General features: G+C 41.9%; 1 protein-coding gene across 1 annotated transcript in view; it reads right to left on the bottom strand.

Moving 5' to 3' along the window:
• Positions 1 to 274: 274 nt before the first annotated feature.
• ENPP6 (ectonucleotide pyrophosphatase/phosphodiesterase 6) overlaps positions 275 to 15,017 on the bottom strand; it is a 30,165-nt gene continuing 15,422 nt past the window's right edge. Inside the window, exons 3-8 of the mRNA XM_027636004.1 lie at positions 13,417 to 13,528; positions 9,030 to 9,171; positions 7,845 to 8,024; positions 5,426 to 5,563; positions 1,335 to 1,458; positions 275 to 531 (exon numbers count right to left, since the gene is read on the bottom strand). Of these exons, the coding sequence (XP_027491805.1) occupies positions 308 to 531; positions 1,335 to 1,458; positions 5,426 to 5,563; positions 7,845 to 8,024; positions 9,030 to 9,171; positions 13,417 to 13,528 (920 nt within the window). The 3' untranslated portion in view covers positions 275 to 307. The remainder of the gene's footprint in view (positions 532 to 1,334; positions 1,459 to 5,425; positions 5,564 to 7,844; positions 8,025 to 9,029; positions 9,172 to 13,416; positions 13,529 to 15,017) is intronic.

Here is a 15,017-nt window from a genome sequence, read left to right as displayed (position 1 = left end):
GATCCCCATGTGCACCCGCCAGAAAATACTGTGGATAGCCAGCCAGGATTCTGCTCTCATTGCCAGAGCTGTAAATCTAGAGAAACAACACCAACTTCCCTGGCTGTGTTTGTAGCATGTTGTTTGGAACATGTTCATGTTACAACTGCTGTAAATGCAGGATGGGTCAGATTCATGCCTGGTGGAGCACAATGGAGGAGTGGGGGACAGCACTCTATTAATGAAGCTATTATTCAAATGAAGAACTTTAAAAAAAAATCAGAGAAGAATGGAGTTGCTGGTGACACTGACTGACATTGTTCAGGGATCACAGTAAGGAGATCTGCTTGGCGAACAGGGAGAGCACAGCTAGTGCCAGGGCACAGCTGCTGCACGGGGGGAGTGGTGCCAAGGGGGCTGTGTTTCGGAGCATGCACTCCACCCTGGACCAGGAGCCATTGTTGGGCAGTGGCTGTATTCCTGCCAGGCTGCACATGATGTTGTAAACATCCACGGATCTGATGGGTGGTGCTCGGTAGTTGGATCGGAAATCTGCAGGCAAAAGAGAGGAGTTGACATCATACAGCTTATGGCTCAGTGCTTGAAATATGGGGCGCTGCAGGGCAAGGGCTCCTATGCCTTTCCTGGGACTTTCCCAGCCGGCTGGGATGTGGCACACTATACAATTTATAGCTGTAGGATAACATAACTCAGCAAAAACATTTTAAAAATTTTTGTGCATTATTTTTTACTTCTAGTCCAATTTTATTCTGAAAACCAAAAAAAACCCAAACTTTTAAGGAGCTACTTTACTGGGTGTGCTTGGTAGATTTAATAGCCTGACATAATTCTATTGCACATTCTGCTTTGTTTTCACTCCTGTCTGTGGTTGCACCCTGGTGCTTTGCAGTGTTTAAAGGTCCAGATGAAGTGGAAACCAGGAGGCTTGTGTCTGCTCGTCAGACAGGTGGGTGAGGTATGCTGCAGCCTTCCCAAATAAAGTGCTCTGCGTTATTGAGTCCAAATCCTCCAACAGAAGAAGAATTTGTGTGTTTCAAATGGAATTAAAAATTTAGGCCAAAATTTAGGAAAAAAGAGCAAAGGGACAGAGTTACTGTGCTGGGACATCAGAAGGAGGCTGACTAAATCCCTTCATATCTCTCTGCCCTGTTTCTCCAGCTAAAAAACAGAGCTAGAAACCTTCTGCAGTGAGGAAATCCTGCCATCTATTTGTAATTTTTAGGCGTCACAGAGTGCCACATCAGGGTCCTGATGTGCCAGGGGCTGCAGGGCTGCAGGGGTAGGAACCATGGTGCTGCAGGGGAAGTGGAACACCAGGGATGATGGCATTGTACCTGGTCCATATGCAAGGAAGAAGCCTCTCATGTCCATGAGCTCATTGTCGTAGCCATGCCAGCCATTCTGCCAGGCCTCCTTCTTGCCCGTCCCGTTTTCCCAGAAGGGCAGCTTGTCCCTGCTCTGGGTGACAACAGCAGAGCGTGGTTAGTGCCTGCCTGCCAGGCTGTGCTGGGGTGCTGGGGGGTGCTATGCTGTGTCTCAGGACCCATCAGGACCACCCCCGTGCTGTTGGCTGCACGGGAGCTCATTCCCCAGGAGGGGTGACCCCTGGCTTAGCTGCCTCAGTGAGTAGCCATCTCTGCACTGAGAGGGGAGGACAACTCATCTAAATTTCTGCCACAGGCCCAAAGTACCACAGCCGTATGTGACATGTGTAAGCAAGGTGGTGTCCCTCTCCCCACTCGTGCTAGCAGTGCCACTCTCCCACCCAGCACCATGCTGTGGATTTGCTGGTGTGTTGTTCTGTCCCATATGCCACTGGCACCTTAGAAAAATAAGCCATTTTTGCTCCACTTGATTAGTCAGCCTAAACAATACAAGTATTACCCCTACTATATATTTTCTAATTATTACTTCTTCTCCCTACTTGTTTTAGTATTGAAGAAATCAGGTTTGTTTCAGGGAACACTGGCTCTGACCTGAGACAGTCCCTCTCTCCCTGACCTAGATCACTCTGTTTTCTTTCCTTGCTCAGTGGATCTATGCTTTACTAATTTGTCATTATAAGTCTTGTTCTTCCTTGCCCATATTGCACTTAAGTAGTACTTTTAAATTCCTTCCTTACTTTCTCCTGTTTCATATGAACAGCTCTTACCAGACTATCTACAATAGTGTCATACCTGTCAGAGCAGTAGTCCCTAGGGGCTGATCAAAATGCTGGACCAACCCTGTCCACAAGTTTCTCCCGTCCCATGCTCCTTAGGGATGGCAGCAGATGCAGCATTCCAGATAGCCCCAAAACTATGGCAGGAATTTTACTAAGATATTCATCAGACCCTTGACATTAATTTCTCTGATGGTTACAGAGAAGGATCTACACAGTTTTCTAAAGCAACGAGGTCTGGGCTTCATACCCAGGCACAGAAGTACAGAAGATGCCCCAGAAGAGTTTCCCACATTACCACCCTGGGCAAGTGGTGCCATAACCCCTGCAGATGATGAAGTAGATTAACCGAGGATGTCTTTCCTTTCACAAACATTGATTTTGTCTGATTTTCATCTTCCTCCTCCAGAAAGAAAACTGACTGTGCAGTGAGGACAGCAGTAGTTATGACTAAGAGGTCAACTACTCTCTAGGGGAACCCCCAGAGTATCCCTTTATCCCTCGTGTTTCTTCACATGCAGTATTCAGGAGATGTACCAGATAATTCCAAAATACTACAGAATGGGTCAGGTTGGAAAGGACCACAGTAGATCATGTGGTCCAACCTCCCTGCTCAAGCAGGGTCATCCTAGAGCACATTGCACAGAATTGTCTGCTGACAGTCCTTGAATATCTCCAATGAGGGAGATTCCACAATCTCTCTTGGTAATCTCTTACAGATTAAATTAAACTATTTCAGTTGACAAATTTCTTTTCTTGTCCCCATCTATTTCCCCCATTTATTTCCCTGACAGAGCTCAGAGCAAGCCTTCCTCTCTTCCTACCATAGCACCTCCTTACGCTGTGGCTCTGTTTACCGCAGTTCCTGGAGACTACCTGTGCTGCTCACCATCAGGTGACCTGTACAGCATTTGCTAGCACCAGCTTCAGACAAGTCAAGCCACGTCAAATTTTCAGCGGTTCTTTGGCAGTATCATGACATCAATGAAGCCACACCCCTCCATGGTCCTGTCAGATGTCCTGGACGCTGTTGCTTCCCCAGGAATGTTAAATCCAGGAGGTATGTGTGCCTTTCCATAACTCTCCCAGGCAGCAAGAGATACCCACTCACAACTGACTGTGCAGTCAAAGGCACAGTCATTTCCATCATTTTTGCTGCTAATTGGGCCAGAAAACATACTACTTGCTTTCACAACTGCAGCTGAAGTGAGAGCTCATGAAATGGAGCCACTAACAGCAGTAGCTTGAGAGACAGGGCTGTGCAAGCACCCCAACGCTGCCCTTCTAGAGCATGAGGCTCTGCCTTACAGCAAATCTCATAAAATCCTGGGGTTTCTTTGGGGCCAGGGCACTGACAGCACCCTGAAGTGCCTGCTTGACAAATACAAATGGGATGGTGGACTGAGCTGAGACATAATTTTTCATGCTAAGCCTAAGCCTGGGCTAGTGCTGCTCCTCAAAGATGAAACAGGCAAGTCTGGGACTGCTGAGAGTGGACTTTTCCCTGCATGTGAATGTTTAGAAAATGTACTGCAATTGCTCCCTAAATCTTGGGAAAGTACACTGGGATAGGTACAGAGCAAGCACACAGGCCTGAGGGCTAACACCAGTGTTGCACATAGGAGAGTAGCTGGGGAAAATTCTGCTCAAAGGATGGGGACCACTCACTCATGTGGAGGGAACAAGGCTTCGATATAGCCAGAGGTGTGTGAAATCCCTCCTCATCCTGCTTTAACTGAAATGTAGATGGGCTTTAGTTCTAGTTTACCTACTTAGAAGTTATAGATCCCCAGCTCCTTGCTGGGAGAAACAACAATTTTCCAGATACATCCTCTTTATCCCTTTCAAAAAACAACAACCAAAAAATCTCCTTTTCAAACACCTTATAGCTATCCACTAACCAACAGAGAGTTAAAACACCCCTTGAGCATGACAGGGAAGAGCTGAACATCCTCTCTTCAGTGGTTTGAGCAGGAAGCACAACAGAAGGCTCAATTATTGCTTTAAAAATGACAGGAAACTTTCATTTTCATATCCCATTCATGGATAACGAAAATGTACTGAAGAGAAGGAAAATCTGACTGTATTAATGAGAGGACACTCTTGAAAATCAGAAACAATGGGAAGGAATGGGCAGAGAGACAGAAATAATTACCATAGCAGCAGTGTTTGCTGCACTGTTATTAAGGTTTGTCAGAGTTTCAATGACTTTTTTAAGTACCTTTTTTATTTTCTACAGAATATGTAAAAATGTTCTGTTTTGAACTTTTGTACAGAAGAGTTTAGTTGTAATTTTTTTAAATCATTTTGGTGAAATTGTTTCAGATTCCTACTTTACATGTCTAAATCTTAACTCTGGCTTTTTTTTTTTTTTAACCAGAAATGTGCTCATCAATACATACTCAAATGCCACTGGGTTTTTTTAGAGGTGCATTTTTATTCAGCTGTAGAAATTATTATCCTAAATTCAATCTGGCTAGTGAGAAATGTGGTGGTGTGAAATGTCCTGAGCAAAGCTTGGTGAGCAGTAGCTCTGAAAGTCATGGAAGAAGATGCTCAGCTGAGTTACAGTAATCTGCAAGGCAACAATGTGCAATGACTATGCTGGGACATTAAAAAAACCCAGGACATCTTGGTTCTGCCAACTTACTGTTAGTATTTGTAATGTGGAGATGCCCAGTAGTGTTACAAATACAAAATAACAACAACAGCAAATTATAGTAAGAAAATAAGTTACTATGAAAAATCTCTTCACATGTGAATTCTTTGCTTAAGAAATTCTCAGATTTTCAGAGTGTGGACAGGGCTTCTCTGAGGAGGAGACCCTTTAGTCTGACCCTTTTGAGACTGGAGGGCTTGTGAGAAATGGCGCTTTTTTAGTCTAGTGGGTAGGAAGCCAGGCAGAATGAAAGGCTGCTACAGGTACTGCTGAATGGAGGGACAGTAAGGACTTGAAATGGAAACACTCTTTTTGTATCTGAAATTAAGGTAGATGGCAGGGAGAAGAAGAGTAAAGCAACAGAACTGGAATGTGAAATACAAGGACTACTTCTGTGTTATGACAACAGAAGAAAAAACACCGTCTTGACTATTTAACTGTCTACCTATAGGATAGCTGCAGAACCTTTAAGCCCCTTTAAGCAGCAGTTCTGCAGTCAGCCCGTTGAACTCAATGATCAGCACAGAATTGTACAATTTTCTGACTGTTTTCATACATTGCACCTTTTGACATTCATGTCAATGTATTTTGCTTCTATACTTTACCTCTACTATGAACCATCCTTCCTCGGCCACAAGGGTTAGTGGAGACACAAATTTTCCTTTTTTGTAGAAAAACCTGTTTGGAATATCCTGTATGTTATAAACATCCATGTGTTCCACGGCTTTCAATTTTTGATATATCTGCAAAGAAAACAAATGTTAGGACGTCATATGTCTGTAAAGAACATATATGCACCAATGGGTACATTGAAACATCTGAATTTGCAAAATGGCTAACCCCCTTTAATGGCTAACCATTAGCACATTCAAACCAGGACTCTGCCTGTCCAAAAATGATGGCTGGACAAAACCTACTTATGTAGTTTAGGAGATTCTGAAAACTTGGATCAGAAACACATAGTAATGCGTGAATTCAGGTATTATATATATTTATGATACACACATGTATGCATGTAAGTACACCAGCCTACAGAAATAGACCAGGAGGAACCACACCATCACTGGAGACAGTGGTGAGAGTAAAGTGGTGAAAGATGCTCAAAGGCACCATGTGGATTGTGTACAGATGTGGAAAAGGAATATTTTCTTTATCCTCTGCCATTCATTCTCTTTTTGTGCGCTTGAGTGAAGAATTAATATCACCTCATCTGTGCTTCTTGCACTTAACCAGTCAGTTCCTAACAAAGGGATTGATATTGTTTAGTTATCTGCTTCATAAGGATGCCATGAGATTAATTAGCCAATGCCTGCAGCTTGAATCTGCACAATGATATACAAGTGGTTTATTAATATTAATCATACTGTCTTGAATATAATCACACAAGTGTGGTTAAACCCCAAATTGTTCAGAAAAAGTATTTTAAATGCCTGAAGGAGATGTTCATATGCCATAAAAAAGGCCATTATTGGAGTCCTCAAACTCTATATTGTTCTTTTGCTTAAATATAAAAAATTTTCAGGAATAATTAGCTCAATTCTGCAAAGAATGAAAGGTTCTTCACTAGCCTTTTAGCTAAGTCACCCTTGTGTGCCTATGTGTGCCAGAGATGTGCATCAATATGCAGTGACCATAAGGACAGCACCAGGGTGTGATGGTGAAATCCAGCCAGACCCTCTCATGACCAGGACTAGAGTGATCCTGGTGTTTCACCAGTACTTCTTCGAAATGGGATAATTCTTAAAGGTGATAATCACCATGTTATGATACACTCTTAATTCCTAAACATAGCTCTTTGAAGCTCTATTGGGAAACTGAAAACCAACTTGATTTCACTTAAAAAGCAGTAGTCCAGTAAGAAGTGCTAGAAAGAAAGGAAGGAAGGAAGAAAACAAAACCATAGTGTAGAGGCATTGCACTTTATTCTCCTTAGAGGTATTTGGCTGTTTAATAAGAGAGAAGCATGTGCTTAAAAACTTTGTCAGATGAAACCCCATGTCTGTGTGAAGTTGCAACTTGCCCTTGTTTGAAGGTCTGGCCTACAAAAATCAGAAGCTCTGGGTTAAGACCAAGGAGAGCATATATCAATGCTGTGAACCCCTGAGATTCACTTTGAGTGAATTGCTTATGCATGCCTCTAAGACAACTTTCAGTCCTGGCACCAATTTGAAATGTTCACAATACCACAGCTACACAGTTCCTGGAGAGACTGGGTGCAAATATTCTCTTTTTAAAAATTTTGCAAGCTACAATATACTGGAACTGGCTAAAATATAATATAGAAATATAATATAGAAAACAAGATTATTCAAATGGGCACGGCCTGCCCATTTTGTACATTCATACATATATATATTCTGAGGACAGCAGTGATGACTTCTCATGCATTGGTTTCTGGTTAGACTATAATGTACTAGTCTGTTAGTTACAGATACTGCATTCTCATTCTTTTCAAGTAATTTCCAATTTTTTCTCTATTGTTTTAATTTATCCCTCAAAATCATACAGTTCCAACCTTGGACTTTTATAGTTAATTCAATCCAACATGCTTCGCCAAAAATTCTTCAAAGGAAAATATTGTAAAAAAATTATTTTTTGTAATTCTGGTCTAATGGAGTTAATTCCTCAAACTCTATGGGAGTTTACTGGAGTATGAATGCCAGATCATTTGAAAATCACAGCTAGGGTGTCAATAAATTGACTGATATATATATAAAATCCTAAAAATGGATTTTGAGCTAAAATCTTTTAGCTGTTTATCAAAAGCACATAGTGGTGGGGTTTGAAAGCACATGTCCTTGCCATACAATGATGAAAGTTCATGCTTTCTAATTTGCCTAGTGTGACTTTCCTTCAGAAACCAGCGGCACAAGAGCGTCACAGGCTCCAAGTCTGACTCCTGATAAGAGCCTCAGGCTGATTTTTATACACATCTCTGAGAGCCAGATTTGGATGTTATGAGAAGTCACAATTGGCAAAAAAACTGAGGAAACACAAAGACTAGTACGACCAAACTGTACTTACCTCTGCATGCTTCTCTGGAGCTGGCCAGAGGCTCACAACAGGACCTCGGTCCTTCATTTGTATAGTATCGCTCATATTGATATATTTGTTCAGCTCAATCACTTTGTCTGCCCAGGAGATGTCTGTCATCCCATGGTTGGAGAAGAGGAGGACATTGACTTCATTCTGAAGGCCTTTGCTCTGTAAAGCAAGTGCATGACAGCAGTTATGGCTGGTAAGAGCTTTGCACTGTCTGTGCCCACTTGAAAATTTAAATCCTCGTCTGGCCTCCACCAATTTAGTGGAAGTTCGCCAGAAGGAGCACATCTGCAAATGCCCTGCAATGTGCTTTGCCACCACCTGTAATGATGGAAACCCACTCTCACTTGCTGCTCTGGAAGAGTCTGAGAGGTTAGCACCAAAGAGTTTTTCCAAAATAAATCCACCCCCCTGCTAAACCAGATGATACATCCCAGACCGACAAAGCAGTTGTCCCAGTTGGTCTTAGACAGGATTTTACTGAACTATTCTTAATCTATTGGCCAAAACAGATGGGGAAGAGTAACTTTGCCATGATACTACCTGTGGCAGGGGTGTTTCTCTCTTCCCCTTGAAAACATAAACACTTAGAATTAGAACTTTGATAATTTAGTGAAATTGGAGATCCATATTCCTTTCCTCACCGAAACACATAAAAAACTCCAACATGCATTTATCATTGTTAAAGATTCACAGAATTGCCATTTACCCAAAAGCTTGGCATCCTTTTCTTGCTGAAAATTCATTTAGATGATGTTTTTTAAAACTGAGTTTAAAGTAAGGAGTTCTGATTAGTACCATAAAAACTGCTATATAAGTTAATTGTCTGATTCCACAAACCTTAGGAAGCACACGGTTTTGATTCGTTTGCCTACAATAAAGTTTAGCCGGCAACACCAGTTATAAACTGTATATTGGTTTGTGGCTTCCTGGGGCTATTGGTGTAAATCCACCAAGCAGGTTATAATGCCATCAGTGAAAACAATAATCCAGGGAATGGTACCTTGACTTCCACATGATCTCAGTAACCTGTTTCTCAGGAAATAAAAGTTTACAGCCAATGCATTCAGTGACAGGTATTAAATAGGCTCTTGGCAATGCCACAAAGAGCAGTTTTAAAAACCTTTCCAAAGGCACTCAGGAGCTGGGGTCTTGGATGCCACTCACTTTGATGAGTGAGATCATGTTGCTCAAGGCTTTGTCCACCTCCTTCAAAGCGTTCTTCCGCTGCTGGGACAAAGGGCCGTAGTGGTGGCCTTCCACATCAATGCGCTCGTAGTACACCGCGGCCATCTCAGCGCTGCCGTTGCTGGAGGTGGGAGGGAGGGGAAGGAGTGAGAGGCCGGCACACATGGAAACCTCCTGACTGCCGGCGTTATTGCCTTCACCAGCACGTAGAACCACAGAACCCCGTTTTCTGCTTCCAGCCTGTGCTGTCCTACCTACTGTTGCACAGCTGGGCTCATTATTCACACCCAAAGTCTCCTGAGCTTGCCTTAGACTCCTCTCAGAGGTGGTAGTAGAGACTGCTATGTGCAAGCACAGGCTGGCCTGGCAGCCCTCTACTAACCTCTTTGAATTAAGAAGGCAGCTTTCCCTTTAATGACAAAGAAACACTGATTTCTGTGCTCAGTGCCCTTATTAAAAGGATTGTGGGAATTACCAGACAAACATACTTTAATTAAAGTTTGGCACTTCTGGCTTTCTTCTGCATGAGGTCTTCCAAATCACCGAGGTCAACTCAGGATGTGCTCTTTCTTGCAAAATACTGAGCAGTAGGAATTGCGATTAAATTTTGGATGGGGGTTTTATTCAGGAATATGACCAAAGGGAAACAAAGGTAATCTCTGAAGTAATCTCAGCATTGCACAAGTTTAGCTGATCACAGATTTCTGCACTGAATGCCCTCAGCCTAATTAGTGGAGATGACACATATATCAGTGTTTAATTACATTTTCATGACCACTGTAAAGCTCTCTGAGAACAGTTGTGTGGATAAAATCACAAACTTATGCTCATGAAGTTCAAACCCAGTCTTTTTCTGCTGTACTTAATATATGACAGAGTGTGCTATCCATAATACGTGCTCTCATTGAGACCAAGATCCCTGCAAAAAGACTTTGCGTCATGTCCTGACAGGTCCAGCTTCTCTGATTAAAGACACTCGAGTAGTCTGGTGTAATGAGCAAGAGAGAAGAGGAAAAATCAGAAGTGAGGAACTGACTGACTGAATTAGGGTCTGTAATTTGCATTTTTCAGTTTGAGGAAGGCCTCAGAGGAGCAGTCCTGTAAGAAGCTGAAGGTCTCTACTGTGCACTGCTGGCCCTGCAAAATAGTATTGTTTCTCATTCTTAAAGATTTTAAAATAATTCAAATGAAGCAGCCCTCTCCCAGTTTGATTTTAAGCATTACTTTCCATCTGTATTGGGCATAAATTATTTCTAAAATTTAACCCTCTAATTTCCCTTTTGCATACACACTCATTGAACCTACTGAAATAGTTTTCTTCTGCTGCAGTGCCTATATTAATGAGCTACTTAGACTACTTTATGTCTTCTCATCTGTAGTGATCATTTTGATCAAGACAGAAGCCAAGAAGGAGATTTATTGCATAAAACAAGTGCTCTCATTTAGGCTATGGCGAGATTTCTCAGTGAGGGCTCAGTGCTATAAGGAAGAATACTCAATTACTTCAATGGGACAAGCTCCAATTAAGCTTGCAGTTTGCAGGACTTGGTACAGCACATCCAGAGCTTCTAAGACCTAATTTGACTTTGTGTCCATTTTTGCCTGTTCTTCTAACAAAACTAGGCATCTCTGATCATGGCTTGCGTGGGAGAAATAATCTGTCTAACTATGTGCTCGTCCTGTCTTCTTCCATCACCAGTAAGTTTCCAAGTAAATGACTAAGGAAAGCTTGCTGAAGAAAGTTGGATGGCATTGATGGCAATACCAAAAAGGGGTTTGTATTTTACCAGCACACTTTGCAAGTATTGTGCAAACTTCATGACACCTGTCCAGGAAAGTAGGTAGATCACAACAGCCCTTAAGTTATAACTGTGGAAAAGACACAAGGAAGGTTTTAGTTTCACTTGTCAAAAAGAGATGCTTGACTTAGTTTTGAATATTTTTTGTCTAAATAGTGGTCTTAAAGCACCTGTTTGAAGAGACTGGAGAATATTCCTGAAGGATAGTTTGCTTTGGTTGCAAGAAGAGCTCAGTGGTTCCCTGATGAGTTAGGTATTTCTGTCCCTGCAGAGGCGATTGCTAAAACTTTCAACTTCAGTGAAGTTAAGATGGGTCAGAATTCCTGTGCTCAAACCCAAGTTAACCTCTAGGTTGCTATGCCATATTAAAGGGCTTACTCTCTCTATCCTGGAGTCTCTGTAAGGTTTGCTAATGGTGGGAGCCAAAGTGCACTTCATTAACTACTAATACCTGCCCTTGGGGCAACTGAGCAAGGCACTGCTACAGGCAACAGACTGCCCTCGCCACAGGCTGTTTTCCCACATATAGCTAATGCCAGTCTCAGCCTAATGGGCTTTTCCAATTAGTTGGTGTGTGGAAAGGAAACACTGGATTTGCCAGCCTTTGAACAGCTTCAAGGGTAAAAAGCACTTGCAAAAGATGTAAATGACAAGCTGAAGACTCTACTATCAGACATGCTAATATCTGCTAACTGAGTATACCTACAGTAAAGGCATTTCAGAGGCTTTACTTCTTATGGGCTGGCCCAACAGCACAGAATTTTTTTTCCTAAATCTTAAAGGAATAAACAAAGAGGATGAATGAGAGAAAGAATAAGGAAACCTACCTAGTTTTTTTACACCTGTTTGTTCTCTACTCTCCCTTCTTATTTTAAGTCCTTGCAATATTTGAACCAAGTTTTATCTATGATCATCCTTTTTTGCTCTTTCCTGCCTTGCTGGAGACAAGGTACATAGTTTAAAGAAAAGGAACTTAGGCAGAAATTCAAGAAGGGGTGTGTAAAGGGATACCAGAGACAGGACCTCATGCAGCTCGGGGATGATCTGTAGGTTTTGGGCACTTCAGCAGGCTTTAGTTGGTATTTCTGGCAGGCATCATGGCAGGGATTTGCTCTTTTCTTGAAGAATTTTCATCTCTTGTGATTTGTTCCACCGACACTGCTGTGTTCCTGCCCTTTTCTTCTTTTCCACCAAAGATAGCAGTGGGCAGCCTTGTAGCTTAGGGTGAATTAGCTATTGAGATGTTTTCAAGGGGATCCAGCTACCCAAAAGAACACCTTAAAGCACTGGACCTTTTAACCGTTTGTGCCTTGTTTTAACCATTACAAAGCTGCAAACCACCCTGAGCAGCCCTACGCACTGTGCTGCACAGAAACCAGGCAGGGAGTCAAGTGTAACTGATACCAGACCAAAAAGCTTTCTACAGTAATTCTGGGTAAGTCAGAGCGGATGTCTGTATTCAGTTTTCCATTCCTTTTTTTATTCACTAAATTAAAAGCATTGCAGAAGCTCCAGAAAGCCTCCTATGTCATATATGACCTCCTCATATCACATGCAGATAACTTTCTGTAAATCTAAGCCAAATCATTTCAAGATAAAACATCTCATGTGGTCTCAGGCAGTTTCTGTCTAAGCCCCATGATGCAAACAACACCGTGATTTCTGAGCAGCAGGATTCAGTGTGCAACTGGGAGCAACATCTCCAGCAGCACTCTCATAATTTTGGAGACTTGATTTCAAAAACAATCAACACTCAGCATGTGAATACAAAACTTTTCGGATTCAAATCGCTATGGCAGTTTACAAGTAGTAAAACAGAAATGTTTCCTAGGATTGGATAAATTATGGAACCAACAAGGTTTTCAAAGAGGAAGCCTAGTTATAGCTAAGGTAAGGCATTGGTTCTGCATGTGGTGGTGCAATCTTCCCTGATTTTACAGCCTATGTGGAATTGTCCCTTGTTAATGTTTGAATGAGAGATAGTGAAACTTGAAAGCTGCGTGTGGGGCATACATTTTTTCTAGGAGTTGCCTGAGATATATATGCCCATCAGCTGGGCTAGATGGTTGTTGTAGGCCCTGTCCAACTGAACTATTCTATTTTACTCTGTTATATCCTCATATTGCACAAAATGAATGCCCACTCCAAAAATATTGTGCCTGCGATGTTCTAAAATGCAGAAGAAGCCAAAGCATCAGTCTTGTAAACAAGTGACCAAAGCCAAATTTCAGAATTTCCAAATTCCCTCTCTAAATCCAAGCACTGCAGTCTGCTCTTGCAATGAAGAGACTCATTCTGAAGCTGCTTGAAACAATAAACTAAAAGTAGTAAGTCAGGATGTCTCCTCTTTGTTGTAACCTACACAGCAAAAGAGCACATCTTTCCCTCCAATCTTAATGTAAGGGCCTGTTTCTGTGGTGATGGTGGTATTTCTGTGACAGTACTGTAAAGCAGCCTCAGCACCATCTTCGTACCTGGGAGCCAATCCTGAAAATATCCCAGATAGTAAGCCCCAATACTTGTCCTTGAGAGAGGAAACCCCATACTGCAAAAACCTAGTGACATACCACAAGGTCTCGAGGGCATCACTGATGGCATCCGCAAAGTTTTTGTCTGTTGGGACACTGAAGTATTCGCGGCAGTAACTTGGTCTGACTCCAAGGATTTCGACCTCACAACCTATGAGCAAAAAATGTGGTAAACTCTGCTGTTTCACCTTGATCACCACACCTTTCGGTCCGAGTTCAGGTTTGTAAATTCCCTCCAAGATTACTTACCTTACACATTCCCTGCAGGAAACCGTGTGGTTGGGAAGGGAAAAGGGGAGAGAGGCTGGTTTGATGAGTGCTTGTAGCAAACTGTACATTGGATCCTTTAATTTCCCTCTGTAAAAGGAAGGTCTCTGTGTGACCTTCCCACAATAAAACTCTTGATTCCCTTGTGGCAGACTGTTTCCATTTAAATTGCTAGCTTGTTTTCATTTTAACTACTGTGGCCACATAGCCTCATTTCCAGGTTTCCAACATAATAGATTTAGATATTGTTCCCTAAAAATTCAGCAAATGCTTTCCAGTTAGACACGCTGTATCTTATGTTGTAATATCCTTTACAAACCATATTTTATTATGTGATACTGGCACTCCACTATTAAATCTGTTTCCCAGGAGGTCTTATTAAAACAGCATAAACCAATTAACTCTCTTGGTAACTTGCAGCCTTCCTTGGAAAATACAGTCTGTTTTGTGGCCTAAAAATTTACAGCAACAAATCCTACAGGAGAACATGGCCCTGAACATAGAAAAACATGTTTTTTGTGAGGTTTCTTTGCCCTTTTGCTCTCCAGTTACTATGCTGCAGAATAACATTAATATTTAAAAGAAGTGTGCTTTCAGAAACACTGGATTCAGGTAAATTATTATTCCAGAGCCCTCGAGTCCTCCCATCACTGTTAGGCATTTTCCGGTGTATTCCTTGGGCACAAGGAAGAAAATAAAAAAGAGATCTTTTGCAATGTTGTCTCTGTATACAGCAACACAGTCAGGTCAAAAGGCAACTCTAAGCCAAAGCCTGAATCTGTCTACATCTGGGTTCCTCTGCTTCTCTTTGGGATGAAAGGAATAGGCATTAAGGACTGTCATAAGTTGACTCATTGTTTGGGGTGGTAGAAGGTTGCACAGGAGGTTTAAGTACAGAAAGGGCACTACACTAAGCAGAACTACTATAAGAGATGATTTACAGTGGTTTGCTTACTGGGATGCTCAATAAAAAGAATTTTACAGTGTCTTGCAATTCAGCCCACATGAGTTTACATTGCCGAGGTCCAGAGCTGGGACACAAGGAAAAGGCACACCACTTGCAGGCTAAGCTGGTTAAGAGACTTCTGATTGTGACTGTTTAGGAGTACTGAAAAGTACTGAAAGATTAGAAAAACTTAAATATTTAAGCTTAGGAAGTTTTTTTAAAAATCTTCACTGATTTGCAGAAAGCCAGACAAATTAGATGGAAATTACCCTTTCCAAAAGTTAGAGCCCTAGCACACATGGGAGATTTAGTCTCTTCACCTGTGGCAACAACTCCTATGTCTCCACACAGTTTGCGTGTTTTAAGGGACTCCATCTATTATGATTAATTATTTGCAATAATAAACATAAAATGTAGTAAAATAATT

This window comes from Corapipo altera, unplaced genomic scaffold (assembly GCF_003945725.1).
Source record: "Corapipo altera isolate COAL_440 unplaced genomic scaffold, ASM394572v1 22b, whole genome shotgun sequence".
In the NCBI taxonomy this organism is placed as follows: Eukaryota; Metazoa; Chordata; class Aves; order Passeriformes; family Pipridae; genus Corapipo; species Corapipo altera.
Note: the sequence above shows the minus strand (reverse complement) of the source record. Positions and strands in the feature narration are given on the sequence as shown.